The sequence below is a fragment of the Triticum aestivum genome, chromosome 7B, assembly GCF_018294505.1.
Source record: "Triticum aestivum cultivar Chinese Spring chromosome 7B, IWGSC CS RefSeq v2.1, whole genome shotgun sequence".
Lineage (NCBI taxonomy): Eukaryota > Viridiplantae > Streptophyta > Magnoliopsida > Poales > Poaceae > Triticum > Triticum aestivum.
Window position 1 is genome coordinate 698,107,869 of NC_057813.1, and position 15,171 is coordinate 698,123,039.

The 15,171-nt window shown below is 46.4% G+C and overlaps 1 protein-coding gene across 1 annotated transcript; it reads left to right on the top strand.

The window, feature by feature from the left end:
* Positions 1 to 13,653: 13,653 nt before the first annotated feature.
* On the top strand, positions 13,654 to 14,089 carry LOC123156722 (two-component response regulator ORR22-like). Its single transcript, XM_044574890.1, has 2 exons — positions 13,654 to 13,810; positions 13,914 to 14,089. The coding sequence occupies exons 1-2, from the start codon at positions 13,663 to 13,665 to the stop codon at positions 14,087 to 14,089; spliced, it is 324 nt and encodes a 107-aa protein (XP_044430825.1). The 5' UTR covers positions 13,654 to 13,662.
* Positions 14,090 to 15,171: the final 1,082 nt, after the last annotated feature.

Here is a 15,171-nt window from a genome sequence, read left to right on the forward strand (position 1 = left end):
TCGTTTCGAAGCATCACGTGATGATCGGGTGTGATAGATCCTTACGTTCACATACAACGGCTGTAAGACGGATTTACACATGCAGAACACTTAGGGTTAACTTGACAAGCCTAGCATGTACAGACATGGCCTCGGAACATAGAGACCGAAAGGTTGAACACGAGTCGTATGGAAGATACGATCAACATGGAGATGTTCACCGATGATGACTAATCCGTCTCACGTGATGATCGGACACGGCCTAGTCGACTCGAATCGTGTAACACTTAGATGACTAGAGGGATGTCTAATCTGAGTGGGAGTTCATTAAATAATTTGATTAGATGAACTTAATTATCATGAACTTAGTCTAAAACTTTTGCAAAATATGTCTTGTAGATCAAATGGCCAACGCTCATGTCAACATGAACTTCAACGCGTTCCTAGAGAAAACCAAGCTGAAAGATGATGGCAGCAACTATTCGGACTGGGTCCGGAACCTGAGGATCATCCTCATAGCAGCCAATAAAGACTATGTCCTAGATGCACCGCTAGGTGAAGCACCCATCCCAGAGAACCAAGACGTTATGAACACTTGGCAATCACGTGCTGATGATTACTCCCTCGTTCAGTGCGGCATGCTTTACAGCTTAGAACCGGGGCTCCAAAAGCATTTTGAGAAACACGGAGCATATGAGATGTTCGAGGAGCTGAAAATGGTTTTCCAAGCTCATGCCCGGGTTGAGAGATATGAAGTCTCCGACAAGTTCTATAGTTGTAAGATGGAGGAAAACAGTTCTGTCAGTGAGCACATACTCAAAATGTCTGGGTTGCACAACCGCCTGTCCCAGCTGGAGATCAACCTCCCGGACGAGGCGGTTATTGACAAAATCCTTCAGTCGCTCCCACCGAGCTACAAGAGCTTTGTGTTGAACTACAATATGCAGGGGATGGTGAAGACCATTCCTGAAGTATTTTCAATGCTGAAGTCAGCAGAGGTTGAAATCAAGAAAGAACATCAAGTGTTGATGGTCAATAAGACCACTAAGTTCAAGAAGGGCAAGGGTAAGAAGAACTTCAAGAAGGACAGCAAAGATGTTGCCGCGCCCGGTAAGCCAGTTGCCGGGAAGAAGTCAAAGAATGGACCCAAGCCTGAGACTGAGTGCTTTTATTGCAAAGGAAAGGGTCACTGGAAGCGGAACTGCCCCAAATACTTAGTGGACAAGAAGACCAGCAACACTAAAGGTATATTTGATATACATGTAATTGATGTGTACCTTACCAGTACTTGTAGTAACTCCTGGGTATTTGATACCGGTGCCGTTGCTCAAATTTGTAACTCACAGCAGGAGCTGCGGAATAAGCGGAGACTGGCGAAGGACGAGGTGACGATGCGCGTCGGGAATGGTTCCAAGGTCGATGTGATCGCCGTCGGCACACTACCTCTACATTTACCTACGGGATTAGTTTTAAAACTCAATAATTGTTACTTAGTGCCAAGTTTGAGCATGGACATTGTATCTGGATCTCGTTTGATACGAGATGTCTACTCATTTAAATCCGAGAATAATGGTTGTTCTATTTATATGAGAGATATGTTTTATGGTCATGCCCCGATGGTCAATGGTTTATTCTTAATGAATCTCGAACGTAATGTTACACATATTCATAGTGTGAATACCAAAACATGTAAAGTTGATAACGATTGTCCCACATACTTGTGGCACTGCCGGCTTGGTCACATTGGTGTCAAGCGCATGAAGAATCTCCATGCTGATGGACTTTTAGAGTCTCTAGATTATGAATCATTTGACACATGCGAACCATGCCTCATGGGCAAAATGACCAAGACCCCGTTCTCCGGAACAATGGAGCGAGCAACCAACTTATTGGAAATCATACATACTGATGTGTGTGGTCCAATGAGCATTGAGGCTCGCGGAGGATATCGTTATGTTCTCACTCTCACTGATGACTTGAGTAGATATGGGTATGTCTACTTGATGAAACACAAGTCTGAGACCTTTGAAAAGTTCAAGGAATTTCATAATGAAGTAGAGAATCAACGTGACCGAAAGATAAAATTCTTACGATCGGATCGTCGAGGAGAATATTTAAGTCACGAATTTGGTACACACTTAAGAAAATGTGGAATCGTTTCACAACTCACGCCGCCTGGAACACCTCAGCGTAATGGTGTGCCCGAACGTCATAATCGCACTCTATTGGATATGGTGCGATCTATGATGTCTCTTACCGATTTACCGCTATCATTTTGGGGATACGCTCTAGAGACAACTACATTCACTTTAAATAGGGCACCGTCTAAATCCGTTGAGATGACACCATATGAATTATGGTTTGGGAAGAAACCTAAGCTGTCGTTTCTAAAAGTTTGGGGATGCAATGCTTATGTCAAGAAACTTCAACCTGAAAAGCTCGAACCCAAGTCGGAAAAATGCGTCTTCATAGGATACCTTAAGGAAACCATTGGGTATACCTTCTACTTAAGATCCGAGGGCAAGATCTTTGTTGCCAAGAATGGATCCTTTCTGGAAAAAGAGTTTCTCTCGAAAGGAGTAAGTGGGAGGAAAGTAGAACTCGATGAAGTACTACCTCTTGAACCGGAAAGTAGTGCAGCTCAGGAAAACGTTCCTGTGGTGCCTACACCGACTGGAGAGGAAATTAATGATGATGATAAAGGTACTTCTGATCAAGTTGCTACTGAACTTCGTAGGTCCACAAGGACACGTTCCACACCAGAGTGGTATGGCAACCCTGTCCTGGAAATCATGTTGTTAGACAACGGTGAACCTTCGAACTATGAAGAAGCGATGGCGGGCCCAGATTCCAACAAATGGCTAGAAGCCATGCAATCCGAGATAGAATCCATGTATGAAAACAAAGTATGGACTTTGACTGACTTGCCCGATGATCGGCGAGCGATAGAAAACAAATGGATCTTTAAGAAGAAGACGGACGCGGATGGTAATGTCACCATCTATAAAGCTCGACTTGTCGCTAAGGGTTATCGGCAAGTTCAAGGGATTGACTACGATGAGACTTTCTCTCCCGTAGCGAAGCTTAAGTCCGTCCGAATCATGTTAGCAATTGCCGCATACTATGATTATGAGATATGGCAGATGGACGTCAAAATGGCATTCCTTAACGGTTATCTTAAGGAAGAGCTGTATATGATGCAGCCGGAAGGTTTTGTCGATCCTAAGAATGCTAACAAAGTGTGCAAGCTCCAGCGATCCATTTATGGGCTGGTGCAAGCATCTCGGAGTTGGAACATTCGCTTTGATGAGATGATCAAAGCGTTTGGGTTTATGCAGACTTATGGAGAAGCCCGCGTTTACAAGAAAGTGAGTGGGAGCTCTGTAGCATTTCTCATATTATATGTAGATGACATACTTTTGATGGGAAATGATATAGAATTCTTGGACAACATTAAGGCCTACTTGAATAAGTGTTTTTCAATGAAGGGCCTTGGAGAAGCTGCTTACATATTAGGCATCAAGATCTATAGGGATAGATCAAGACGCCTCATAGGTCTTTCACAAAAAGCACATACCTTGATAAGATTTTGAAGAAGTTCAAAATGGATCAGTCCAAGAAAGGGTTCTTGCCTGTACTACAAGGTGTGAGATTGAGCTCGGCTCAATGCCCGACCATGGCAAAAGATAAAGAAGAGATGAGCGTCATCCCCTATGCCTCAGCCATAGGATCTATTATGTATGCCATGCTGTGTACCAGACCTGATGTAAACCTTGCCGTAAGTTTGGTAGGAAGGTACCAAAGTAATCCCGGCAAGGAACACTGGACAGCGGTCAAGAATATCCTGAAGTACCTGAAAATGACAAAGGACATGTTTCTCGTTTATGGAGGTGACGAAGAGCTCGTCGTAAAGGGTTACGTCGACGCTAGCTTCGACACAGATCTGGATCACTCTAAGTCACCAACCGGATATGTGTATATGTTGAATGGTGGAGCAGTAAGCTGGTGCAGCTGCTTGCAGAGCGTCGTGGCGGGATCTACATGTGAAGCGGAGTACATGGCAGCCTCGGAGGCAGCGCATGAAGCAATTTGGGTGAAGGAGTTCATCACCGACCTAGGAGTCATACCCAATGCGTCGGGGCCGATCAAACTCTTCTGTGACAACACTAGAGCTATTGCCCTTGCCAAGGAGCCCAGGTTTCACAACAAGACCAGGCACATCAAGCGTCGCTTCAACTCCATCCGTTAAAATGTTCAAGATGGAGACATAGATATTTGCGAAGTACATACGGATCTGAATGTCGCAGATCCGTTGACTAAACCTCTTCCGCGAGCAAAACATGATCAACACCAGAACTCTATGGGTGTTCGATTCATCACAATGTAACTAGATTATTGACTCTAGTGCAAGTGGGAGACTGTTGGAAATATGCCCTAGAGGCAATAATAAAAGGATTATTATTATATTTCCTTTTTCATGATAATTGTCTTTTATTCATGCTATAATTGTATTATCCGGAAATCGTAATACACGTGTGAATACATAGACCACAATACGTCCCTAGTAAGCCTCTAGTTGACTAGCTCGTTGGTCAACAGATAGTCATGGTTTCCTGACTATGGACATTAGATGTCGTTGACAACGGGATCACATCATTAGGAGAATGATGTGATGGATAAGATCCAATCCTAAGCATAGCACAAGATCGTGTAGTTCTTTTTGCTAGAGCTTTTCCAATGTAAAGTATCTCTTCCTTAGACCATGAGATCGTGTAACTCCCGGATACCGTAGGAGTGCTTTGGGTGTACCAAACGTCACAACGTAACTGGTTGACTATAAAGGTGCACTACAGGTATCTCCGAAAGTGTCTGTTGGGTTGACACGGATCGAGACTGGGATTTGTCACTCCGTGTTACGGAGAGGTATCACTGGGATCATCATAATGAGCTCAAAGTGACCAAGTGCCTGGTCACGGGATCATGCATTACGGTACGAGTAAAGTGACTTGCCGGTAACGAGACTGAACGAGGTATTGGGATACCGACGATCGAGTCTCGGGCAAGTAACATACGGTCTGACAAAGGGAATAGTATACGGGGTTGCTTGAACCCTCGACATCGTGGTTCATCTGATGAGATCATCGAGGAGTATGTGGGAGCCAACATGGGTATCCAGATCCCGCTGTTGGTTATTGACTGGAGAGCCGTCTCGGTCATGTCTGCATGTCTCCCGAACCCGTAGGGTCTACACACTTAAGGTTCGGTGACGCTAGGGTTGTATGAATATGAGTATGCAGCAAACCGAATGTTGTTCGGAGTCCCGGATGAGATCCCGGATGTCACGAGAAGTTCCGGAATGGTCCGGAGGTAAAGAAAACTATATAGGAAGTGCTGTTTCGGCCATCGAGAAAGTTTCGGGGTCACCCGGTATTGTACCGGGACCACCGGAAAGGTCCAGGGGGTCCACCGGGTGGGGCCACCTATCCCGGAGGGCCTCGTGGGCTGAAGTGGGAGGGCAACCAGCCCCTAGTGGGCTGGTGCGCCCCCCTTGGGCCCCCTTGCGCCTAGGGTTGGAAACCCTAGGTGGGGGGGCACCACTTGCCTTGGGGGGCACTCCACCCCCCTGGCCGCCGCCCCCTTGGGAGATTGCATCTCCCTGGGCCGGCGCCCCCCCTGGGGGCCTATATAAAGGAGGGCAGGGGGGAGGGCAGCCGCACCCTTGTGTCTTGGCGCCTCCCTCCCCTGCTACACCTCGTCCTCCTCCCGCAGCAGCTTGGTGAAGCCCTGCCGGAGTTCTGCTGCATCCACCACCACGCCGTCGTGCTGCTGGATCATCATCAACCTCTCCTTTCCCCTTGCTGGATCAAGACGGAGGAGACGTCACGCTGACCGTACGTGTGTTGAACGCGGAGGTGTCGTCCGTTCGGCGCTAGGATCTCCGGTGATAGGATCACGACGAGAACGACTACCTCAACCCCGTTCTTTTGAACGCTTCCGCTCGCGATCTACAAAGTGGTATGTAGATGCATCTCTCCTTTCACTCGTTGCTTAGATGAACTCATAGATGGATCTTGGTGAAACGGTAGGAAAATTTTTATTTTCTGCAACGTTCCCCAACGGACAACATCCAGGGAAAACCCTAAAGGGGGCGGTCGGGTTGGGCCGGGGGAGGGGAGTAACCCGCTCGGCCCATCTTGGGCCAGCCCAACCGAAGTAGGCCTGGGAGAGGGGTGGAGAACCCCCGACACGGCCGGCCCACACGGCCCACTTCGGCCCAGCCCACCGCACGAGGCCTCGTGGGGGAGGGAAGGGTTTTCACCTGAGGTCGCAGCGCCGCCGCCGCCGACGGGGCACACGGCGCGGCACCGGACGGACGGAAAGCCCGGAACTTTGGACCCCCACGCACCATGCCGGCCGGAGCCGAGGAGGGGGCCAAGCGTAGCGGCAGGGACTGACGATCCCCAGGAAGACACCCCCAAGAGAGCGGTGCCGTCCCCAAAACAGCTTGTCTGGCCACCCCCAGTTCCAGGACCGGGCCCCATGACCCTGACGACCAGCACCACTGCCGGCGCCTAGGGGAGGTGGGGAAGGTGGTGCAGCTGGGCGGGAGGCGCCACGGTGCAAAGAACGGGGAGGGGGAGGGGGGAGGGGGCCATCGGGGGCGCAGAGGGGAGGGATCCGGTTGGGGACGCCGCGGCGCCGGACGGGGGTGCGGCAGGGAGAGAGGCCGCGATGGCCTCAGCGAGCCGGTCACCAAAACGCCGGGGAGGACGGTGGTCGCCAGCCGCAGCCACCGCGACATCCGCCAAATCCTCCTCCGCTGCGACGTCCGCCCACTGCAGGCCGCCCGAGCGAGGTGCAGGAGATGGCGGGGGAGGGGAGGGCAGAGACGGTGCCGCCAGAGAGGCCGGGAGGAGGACGGGGGCGGGGCGGAGGCCGCTGGCGAGAACGATGGAGGCGAGGGCGGCACGGTCGCCAAAGGGGAGACGCGCGAGGTCCCCCATCACCAAGCTTCTGTCCAATAGTCGCCCAGCACCCTCCCGGATATGGACAGATGGGAAGAGTGCACTGCTTAAAAACAATGTATTTGTTTGGTTACTTGTTACTTTCTGTACGACGAAACTTCGAATGTCTCAGTACAACGAAACTATTAGATGTAAATGGTGTAAAGCTCTAGTTAATTAGTTTCAGTACCATGAAATTTGTTAACTATGTTTACTATATATGTTGCTTCTATTTCATAACCGTTTCTTCCCACAGGCCGACGTATCTTATATTGCATATTATCGTTGAATTCGCTTCTTATATATATGCATCTCTGACAGGTATATAGATCAACGATGGCGAGGAAGTGGTATGCCGTGTATGTAGGCCATGTTCCGGATGTGTACGATGAGTGACCAGAGTGTCAGGCCCAAGTGTACCACTTCCCGGGCAGAAGCCAGAAAGGGTTTGATAGCAGAGTGGAAGCTGAAGCTTGTTACTTGAGATTCATAGCGCAACAGAGGATTTAGAACCAACTCCACAAAAACTACTACATAATCCCTCTTTTGCTCATCGTGATCGCTCTTATCTCGTATGTCATAGTTTAGGTAGATGATGAAACATGTGTCTGCGGTGACAATGTAAGAGACATGTGATCATTAACTTGTATCACTATTTCAAGATGATGATGAGATCGACATCATTTGTGTTCAATAATGATGATATGATGAGACTATGTTGTACCACTTCAATGATGATGATGAGACATTCATTTTTCATATAGTTTTAGTGTATGCAGATTATTGACCTCAACATTCCCATGTCTCCATTGCAGTTACAGATAACAACCACGTATCTCTTTCTGACCATCTCTCTCCCAAGCCTGACAGGCCCTCTTCGGCCTCTCCCACCGCCTAATAACCTTCCCAATTAACTTCTTTACCCATTGATTTCCATCACAAATTCCCATTTATCTTCTCCATCGAATAAATTCATGAGTAATAGATGGAGTTGTCTTTAAACTCCCGTCTTCACCAGAACAATTAGAAGAGCACCGGCTGTCGTCTGGCCTAGATAGCTGCCACCCCTAGACGTCCAACCCACGAGAGCCACCCCGTCTGGACCCGCAGGTCGACGCCAACGACTAGCACGCCGTTGCTAGCCGTCTGACCGTGGGCACAACCCTCGTCCAAGACGCTGCACACGCCACCTGTCCCAATCCCGCTGCGTGACGCCACTAGCAACCTTCCCGAGCCCCTCCCGCCAATCCGGCCACACGCCGCGTGCCACCACCAATAGCCTCACCCATCCCCAGCTGCGGATCCAGACATGTTGAAGCGACATGGTGCAAATCATGCACGCGAATAATTATGTTATGAGATACAATCTATAATATCAAACCTTATTAATTTGATTTAAGGGATGTGGCAATGCTTACTATCATTGTGGAAAATGCCTACGAAAACAAACAAGAAAACATATGAAAGGAGTCAATGTGCCACATGACAAATGGAGATGAAATTAAGGAGTTAAAGTGACACACGATAGAGGAAATGAAAGTTGTCAATGCGCCATGGAACAAACAGAGATGAAATGAGTCAACACACCACACGACTAATGGAGATGAAAGGGTTCAATGCGACAATGACATATGGAGATTAAATGAATCAACACGCTATGCGACAAATATATCTCCTGAGAATCTAAACATTTAGATTTGGAGAGTTAGATTGGAACTTAATGATTTATATTTATGGTGACCTAGGGGCACCACTTAAGCTCGTTGATACAATGAAATTCCAGCATGATACAATGATCTACAAGTATTACTATTAAATGCATTGCTTGTTGAATTTCATACTACGTAGTTTTCCCCCATGTACCTTCTAAATGGGGCAATAGAGCAGAGTTTAGTAAGATCATCTTTGGTATTTTATTTTAAGAAAAACATGGAAGGGATGATATCCGATGACTTTCGTGATGGTACTCATTTTTCTTTGGACGAATCGAGATTGTGAGACATCACCTCAATTCTCAAATAGATTATGAGATACTATAGACTTGGAGATGGTCACTCAAATTATTTTGATAGGAATAAAGGAATAATCCATGCATATACCATCTACATCTAAAATTTGATTATGAAAAAGAGTCCATGCACCACGTGGAAAATGAGATGCAATGTAAAAACTAGAAAGTTATCATTTCCATTGGGTGAGTCTTCTCCAAAATAAATTCATAAAAAGAGAATACAGTAGCCGGACTTCTTTCGAAGCAATGAGCTTAAGTGGTGCCTCTAGGTCTTTCTATACAAAACTCGTGGTGCCATCTGACCCTCCAAATATGAAGTTTTTGATACTCACAGCATATATAGTCGCATAGTGGGATGATAGTAAACACTACCACATCCCACAAATCATATTAATCGGATTTGTAATAACATATGTTTGTATTCATAACATAATTTTTCATGTGCATCAATAATTTTTTCTCCAGCATAATTCATAGAACATCATTCCTTTTTAATATTTTTTCAAAAAATTACATGAAACTATTAAATGTTAACTCTTGTGCCTTATACGTACCACAAGCAGAAACATATTGGCATTTGACAAGAATGGAAATAATAATGGAAGACAGAGCTTTTAAGCCTTTTTGCATCATTGGATCCAAGACGTGACACATTTGACAGATCAAAAATATGCATGCTGGTTGAAAAGTTATATCCTGCAGATTTTTCTTCTCAAGAAAGATCTCAATTAGAGTGTCAGCTACCACATCTTCAACTTGACACATGCAACCATCCAGAGCTGAAAATGTTACCATCACTTGCAGCTTTGGCACATGGACTGGTCAAAACAGGTAAATCATCTATGTATACAATGGCCGACAAGTTATTACGATTAGTAATAACACTCCCGGTGTCGACTGCAACAGCAGAGAGAGCATTTTCAGCTATGAGAATTGTCAAGACTCATCTTCGAAGTAAAATGGGTGATGACTTTCTTCAACATTGTATGTTAATCTACATCGAGAAGGAGCTAGCGTCAAAGTTTAGTTTTGATGAAATTATAGACATGTTTGATCTTCTTGGTGCTCGGAAAGCCAATTTTAAGCTAATAGAAATGTAACTTTTTGCATTTTTTTGATTGACCATATGGTCTATACTGAACCATGAATAATTATTATCATCTTTGCAATGCTAGATATTTTTCTTTGCATTTTGTGTTTTGCCCAGTCCCCCCCCCCAAACCTTAAATCCTGGCTCCGCCCCTGATCACACCTTTCTCAACACCACACACATCCTTGTATTTCTTTTCTCTCTTCTTCACAAACGGTATTTCTTGTTTCTTGAACATCTTCGACTTCATACTCACAAAGCATAAACAATTATCTTAGTGATGTTGGACAGAGGATGCAATTATTTAGTTCGAACTTATTTATTGGGAAGTGTTTTATTTTTTGATAAAAGGCCCTTGTCACATTTGATTCCAGGAAGTCATAAGGCCCGAAATGTGTAACTGAAATCGAAGATAACTTCCATCCGTTTATTCGATGCCCTCTTTCTCGTGAGCTGTGGTATGCTATGGCAGAAGTCTGGGTCCTGCCGGAGATTAATGAGATTGAAAACATGTGCAAAGAGTGGTCATTGCATGCACTTGAACCTCTCCCAGACATCGAATGCGCTGTGCTTCATCACAAACCGCAGAGGAGTGGTTCATCACAAACCGCCACCTCCAGCGGAAGCATCTAAAAGATTTCTTGTAAGCTACCTGAACTCTATCATTGGGCTCAAAACTGAATTGTGTGATGATCCTTGCAAAGGTAAATCTATCATCACGTATCACCAAACAGTGAGAACAACAATGACATCAGGTGGATAGATGGAGTTCGCCCCATGTTGGGTAGGTGAAATTAAACACTGACGGGTCCTATAGGCGAAGATGGTGCCGCTGGAGCGGGAATGATCTTATGGAATGATAATGGTGCTATCATTTTTTCGGCCTATAGGGCATTGTTTTCATGTGGAGAAGCATTGGAAGCGGAACTCTCCACGTGTATGGAAGGACTCTTATTTTCAATCCAGAGAAGTGAATTGCCTGGAGCGAGAATGATCTTACGGAATGACAATGGTGCTATCATTTTTTCGACCTGTAGGGCATTGTTTCATGTGGAGAAGCATTGGAAGCAGAACTTGCGCGTGTATGGAAGGACTCTTATTTTCAATCCAAAGAGGTGAATTGCCAATTATTGTGGAGATTGACTCCATGGTTGTTGTGAAGCTGATTCAGTCGCATGAGATAGGCAGATCTTTATACTCTTCCATTGTAAGAAAGATTAGCCACTTGACGAGCCTTCGTAGAACTTGTATTACTCTTGTTAACCACACTCAAAATAAGGTTAGTGATAGTCTAACTAAGCTTGCAAGGGTTGAAGGAAGAACTATGACTCGGATTGGTTCAGGACCTTCAGCTTCTTTAGAGCTAGCTCATGCAGATTGTAATGACCATGATATTTGAGTAATACAAGTTTTTACCCGCAAAAATAAGTGAAAAAATGAGAGGTAACCTATGCACAAGAACATGAGTTTAGGAGCGAATCAACTAGTTATTGGATGGTCAGGAGGACATCGGTATCCCCTGCACACCAGAGTTCAAGTCCCAGACTTGACATTGGTGCTCGTATTTTCTCATCAATCTCAAGATGACATGTTGTCTCAGTCTCTCGGAGGTGCTCAGAAGGGTAGGATGTGCGTTTATGTGTTCCTAGGGCTGAATGTATGTTTCCTTTACCACATGGGCACCGGAGAAGAACAACATCATCACCGTTCGTTCCGCATATCGGTTTGCCATGGACGAGCGCGAGCGTCCATTGGCCACCACCATGAGCAGGGCACCGGATGGTCGTCGCGCCATCTGGAAGACCATATGGGGGTGCCCTGCTCCCTTGAAGGTACTGTTTGCTTGGCGGATTGTGACAAACTCTCTAGCTACTTGGGCAAATAAATTCTCACGTCATCTTGAGCTTTCTGACATATGCCCCATTTGTGGTGTGGAACGAGAGGATGTGTTCCATGCAATGTGCAGGTGCCCCCTTGTGAAGGAACTTTGGCATGCCATGGCGCTGGATTGGGTCATCCCGAGGGTTGAATCCGTTCGCAACACAGGGCCAGAATGGCTGTTCACCCTCCTTGAGACTTTGGACAAGACGACGCGTGTGATCGTACCGATGATCATGTGGAGGACTTGACACGTGCGGAATGAGACCACGCATGAAAAACGACCACCTCCAACTGAGTCCTCTCGGAGGTTCCTACATGGATATATCAACTCTTTATTATGCCACAAGTAGTACCCCAATGGTGATGTTGTGAAGGGGAAAATGGTGATCAATGATGCGCCACCAGCACATACAACCAGCGCCCTAGCTAAACAAGAGCTGAGCTGGGTCGCTCCTGCTACAGGATGGACCAAGTTGAACACGGACGGAAGCTTCATACCGGCTACAGGTATGGCAGGAGGTGGGATGACCCTCCAGGACACTTAGGGAATCATCATATTTAGTGCTTGCTGTGAACTTCGTACTTTTGGTAACGCGCTGGGCGCCGAGCTCGCGGCGTGTAGGGAGGGGCTGGAGCTAGCCCTCCACCGGACGACCCTGCCAATTTTGGTAGAACTAGATAGTTCCGAGGCAGTGTCGTTGATCATAGCAAAATCCGATGATAGATCAGTACATCGCTTTGTGATCCAGGAGATTAAAAGCTTGGCCTCAACTGAGGATAGGGAGATTTCTTTTACTCTTTGTCGTCGTTCGCAGAATAAGGTTAGCCATGAACTTGCCGCTTATGGCCGTAGTACCCCCCGAACCGCAGTGTGGTTGTACTCGGGGTTAGACTTTATTGTAAACTTGGTTGTGGCTGAGAGGCCCCTGTGAGTAATGAGAATCTCCTTTACCCCCGCAGAAAGAAGGATGATGTGTCGTCTTAGCCTCTGCGAGGTGCTCATAGGTGTATGATGTGCGTGTGTGCGTTCCTAGGGCCGAGTGTATGTTTGTGTACGTGAGTGACTTTGATTGTACTATGTTAAAAAAACGAATATGAGTTTAGGCCCCACACGTTGTCACGTGCCATGCAAAGGTAGGTAGGGATGTGGCCGTTGAGACGATGAACGCGGTCTCCGTTTCCGGTCGAAGGAAGTAAGAAAACACTCCTTCATGGCCAGGTAACCGAACAAAGCAGGATCCTCTCCTTTTTGTAATTCAAATCATATCTTCGTGCTCGAACATTTGTTGAGAAAAGAACAAAAAAGCAAAAAAACAGCAACACTGCCCGTGGTTTTGCTTTCCTCACATGAACAAAATTAATACCGGAGATTCAGAAATTAAGGAGCAGTATGAAGTAGCGCATGAACACAAGCACGGGGAGGGCGCCTTTCACCTCTGGACCACAAGATTTCCACTCCTTCCCTCGACCCCTCTCCCCCTATAAAAAGCCCGCCAGCACCCTGCAGCCCTTCGCACAAAGCTCCTCTGAAATCCACATTGTCCTGTTCTGCCCTGCGGCGAGGAAGCCATTTTAGCAGGTTTTGGGTTGTGTTGTTAGATGGATGTGGGGTTTGTGTTGGTTAGGTCCGTTGTTCCTTAATCAGTGTTTTTCTTGATGTCGTTTGCTTTGCTAGGTGGGAAAGAGTTCGGAAAACAATGGCCGCGATGGGTGGGGACCAAAGGAAGATGATGGAAGATGCGGCTGAGGACAAGTTCCCGGAGGGGTTACGAGTCCTCGCCGTGGACGACGACTACGTCTGCCTTAAGGTTCTAGAGAACCTCTTGCGCGGGTGCAAATACCACAGTGAGTCTCCTGAATCTTGATCCGTCCACTTCGCCAAAGTCCATTAGGATCGGAGCCTTGTGATCTTTTTGTTTCTCTGCGAATAATGCTTTCTGCGATGCAGCAACGACTGTGAAGGATGCCACGACGGCGCTGAAGATTCTCAGGGCGGGGAAGGAGAAGTTTGACCTGGTCATCACCAACGTGCGCATGCAGGACATGGACAGCTTGAAGCTCCTCGAGCGCATCCGCCTCGAGATGGATCTGCCCGTGATCAGTACACTCACTGCTCAATTCTAAGTCCTAGTTTTATTTTTGTGTGTACGAGCTGACAATTCTCTTTGAGGACGTACATATAATCCTGAATCTTGGATATACAGTGAGAGGACATCCATTCCTTTGGGCAGCACGTGAGATCCTATATATTCAGCACGATTTTAGGAAACCAAATACACATGCACGCCACACTCACCCTATTTTTAACTTTGGGGAAATCGAAAGAGTGGGATCCCCTTTCAGCCCGAACCAACGGGATCCCATCTAACCATTCATCTGTCCGATCGGATGGCCAATGGGCCGGGTAGTAGAGCGGAGGTGAATCGACACATTAGTGAATTAGGAGGGGGCTGGATCACAGGATCCCTAGTGGTATCGGTTCCTTGCACGAACCAATGGGATCCAACCTAATTGCTCATCCATCGATCAAATGGCTAGTGGGGGCAGGGGAATGGAAGTGGTAGCATGTGATTTATGAGATCCAACTAATTATTGACTTAAATAATTGTGTTGATTGTCTTTAGTATGCTATAAACATGGTCATGTGTACCATATATAATTATAAGTAGGCAACAAGATACCCCCCCCCCCTATAGGAACCGGTTGTATTTTTGATCAATTGATGTCCCAATTGCATTAAAACATGCCGTCTGGATTCAGTATAAATTTGTTTTAGAACTTCAATACGTAGTGCCTGAAGTCTAGAGTTCAATACCATCCATACAATATATATATGGTAATCTAGCTTAGTGTGAGTATGTGTCACTCCTATGCAATGTAGACCCACTACTCGTATGTGTCCGCTGTGGGTGCATTGATGGACTTAATTTAATTTTGTATGCTCTCAATTGTAAAAATCTAGTCATAAGAACCAAAATTATAATATATTTATATTTTGTGATATGACCAAATTATATTTAGTTGTTTTCTGAACTAATATTAAATGCCTAGTCATAAGAACCCCCTATGTCCGGAAACCCAGCCTTCCACGGAACGGAGCCTAGCGTGCCTCATGTCATTCTAGGGTGCTCAGGATTCCCAAGGGCCATTCTGAGCTCGTCCTTCTCTCTGTCTCGAATGAACATCCCTTGTTGTGCTTTCTCGAT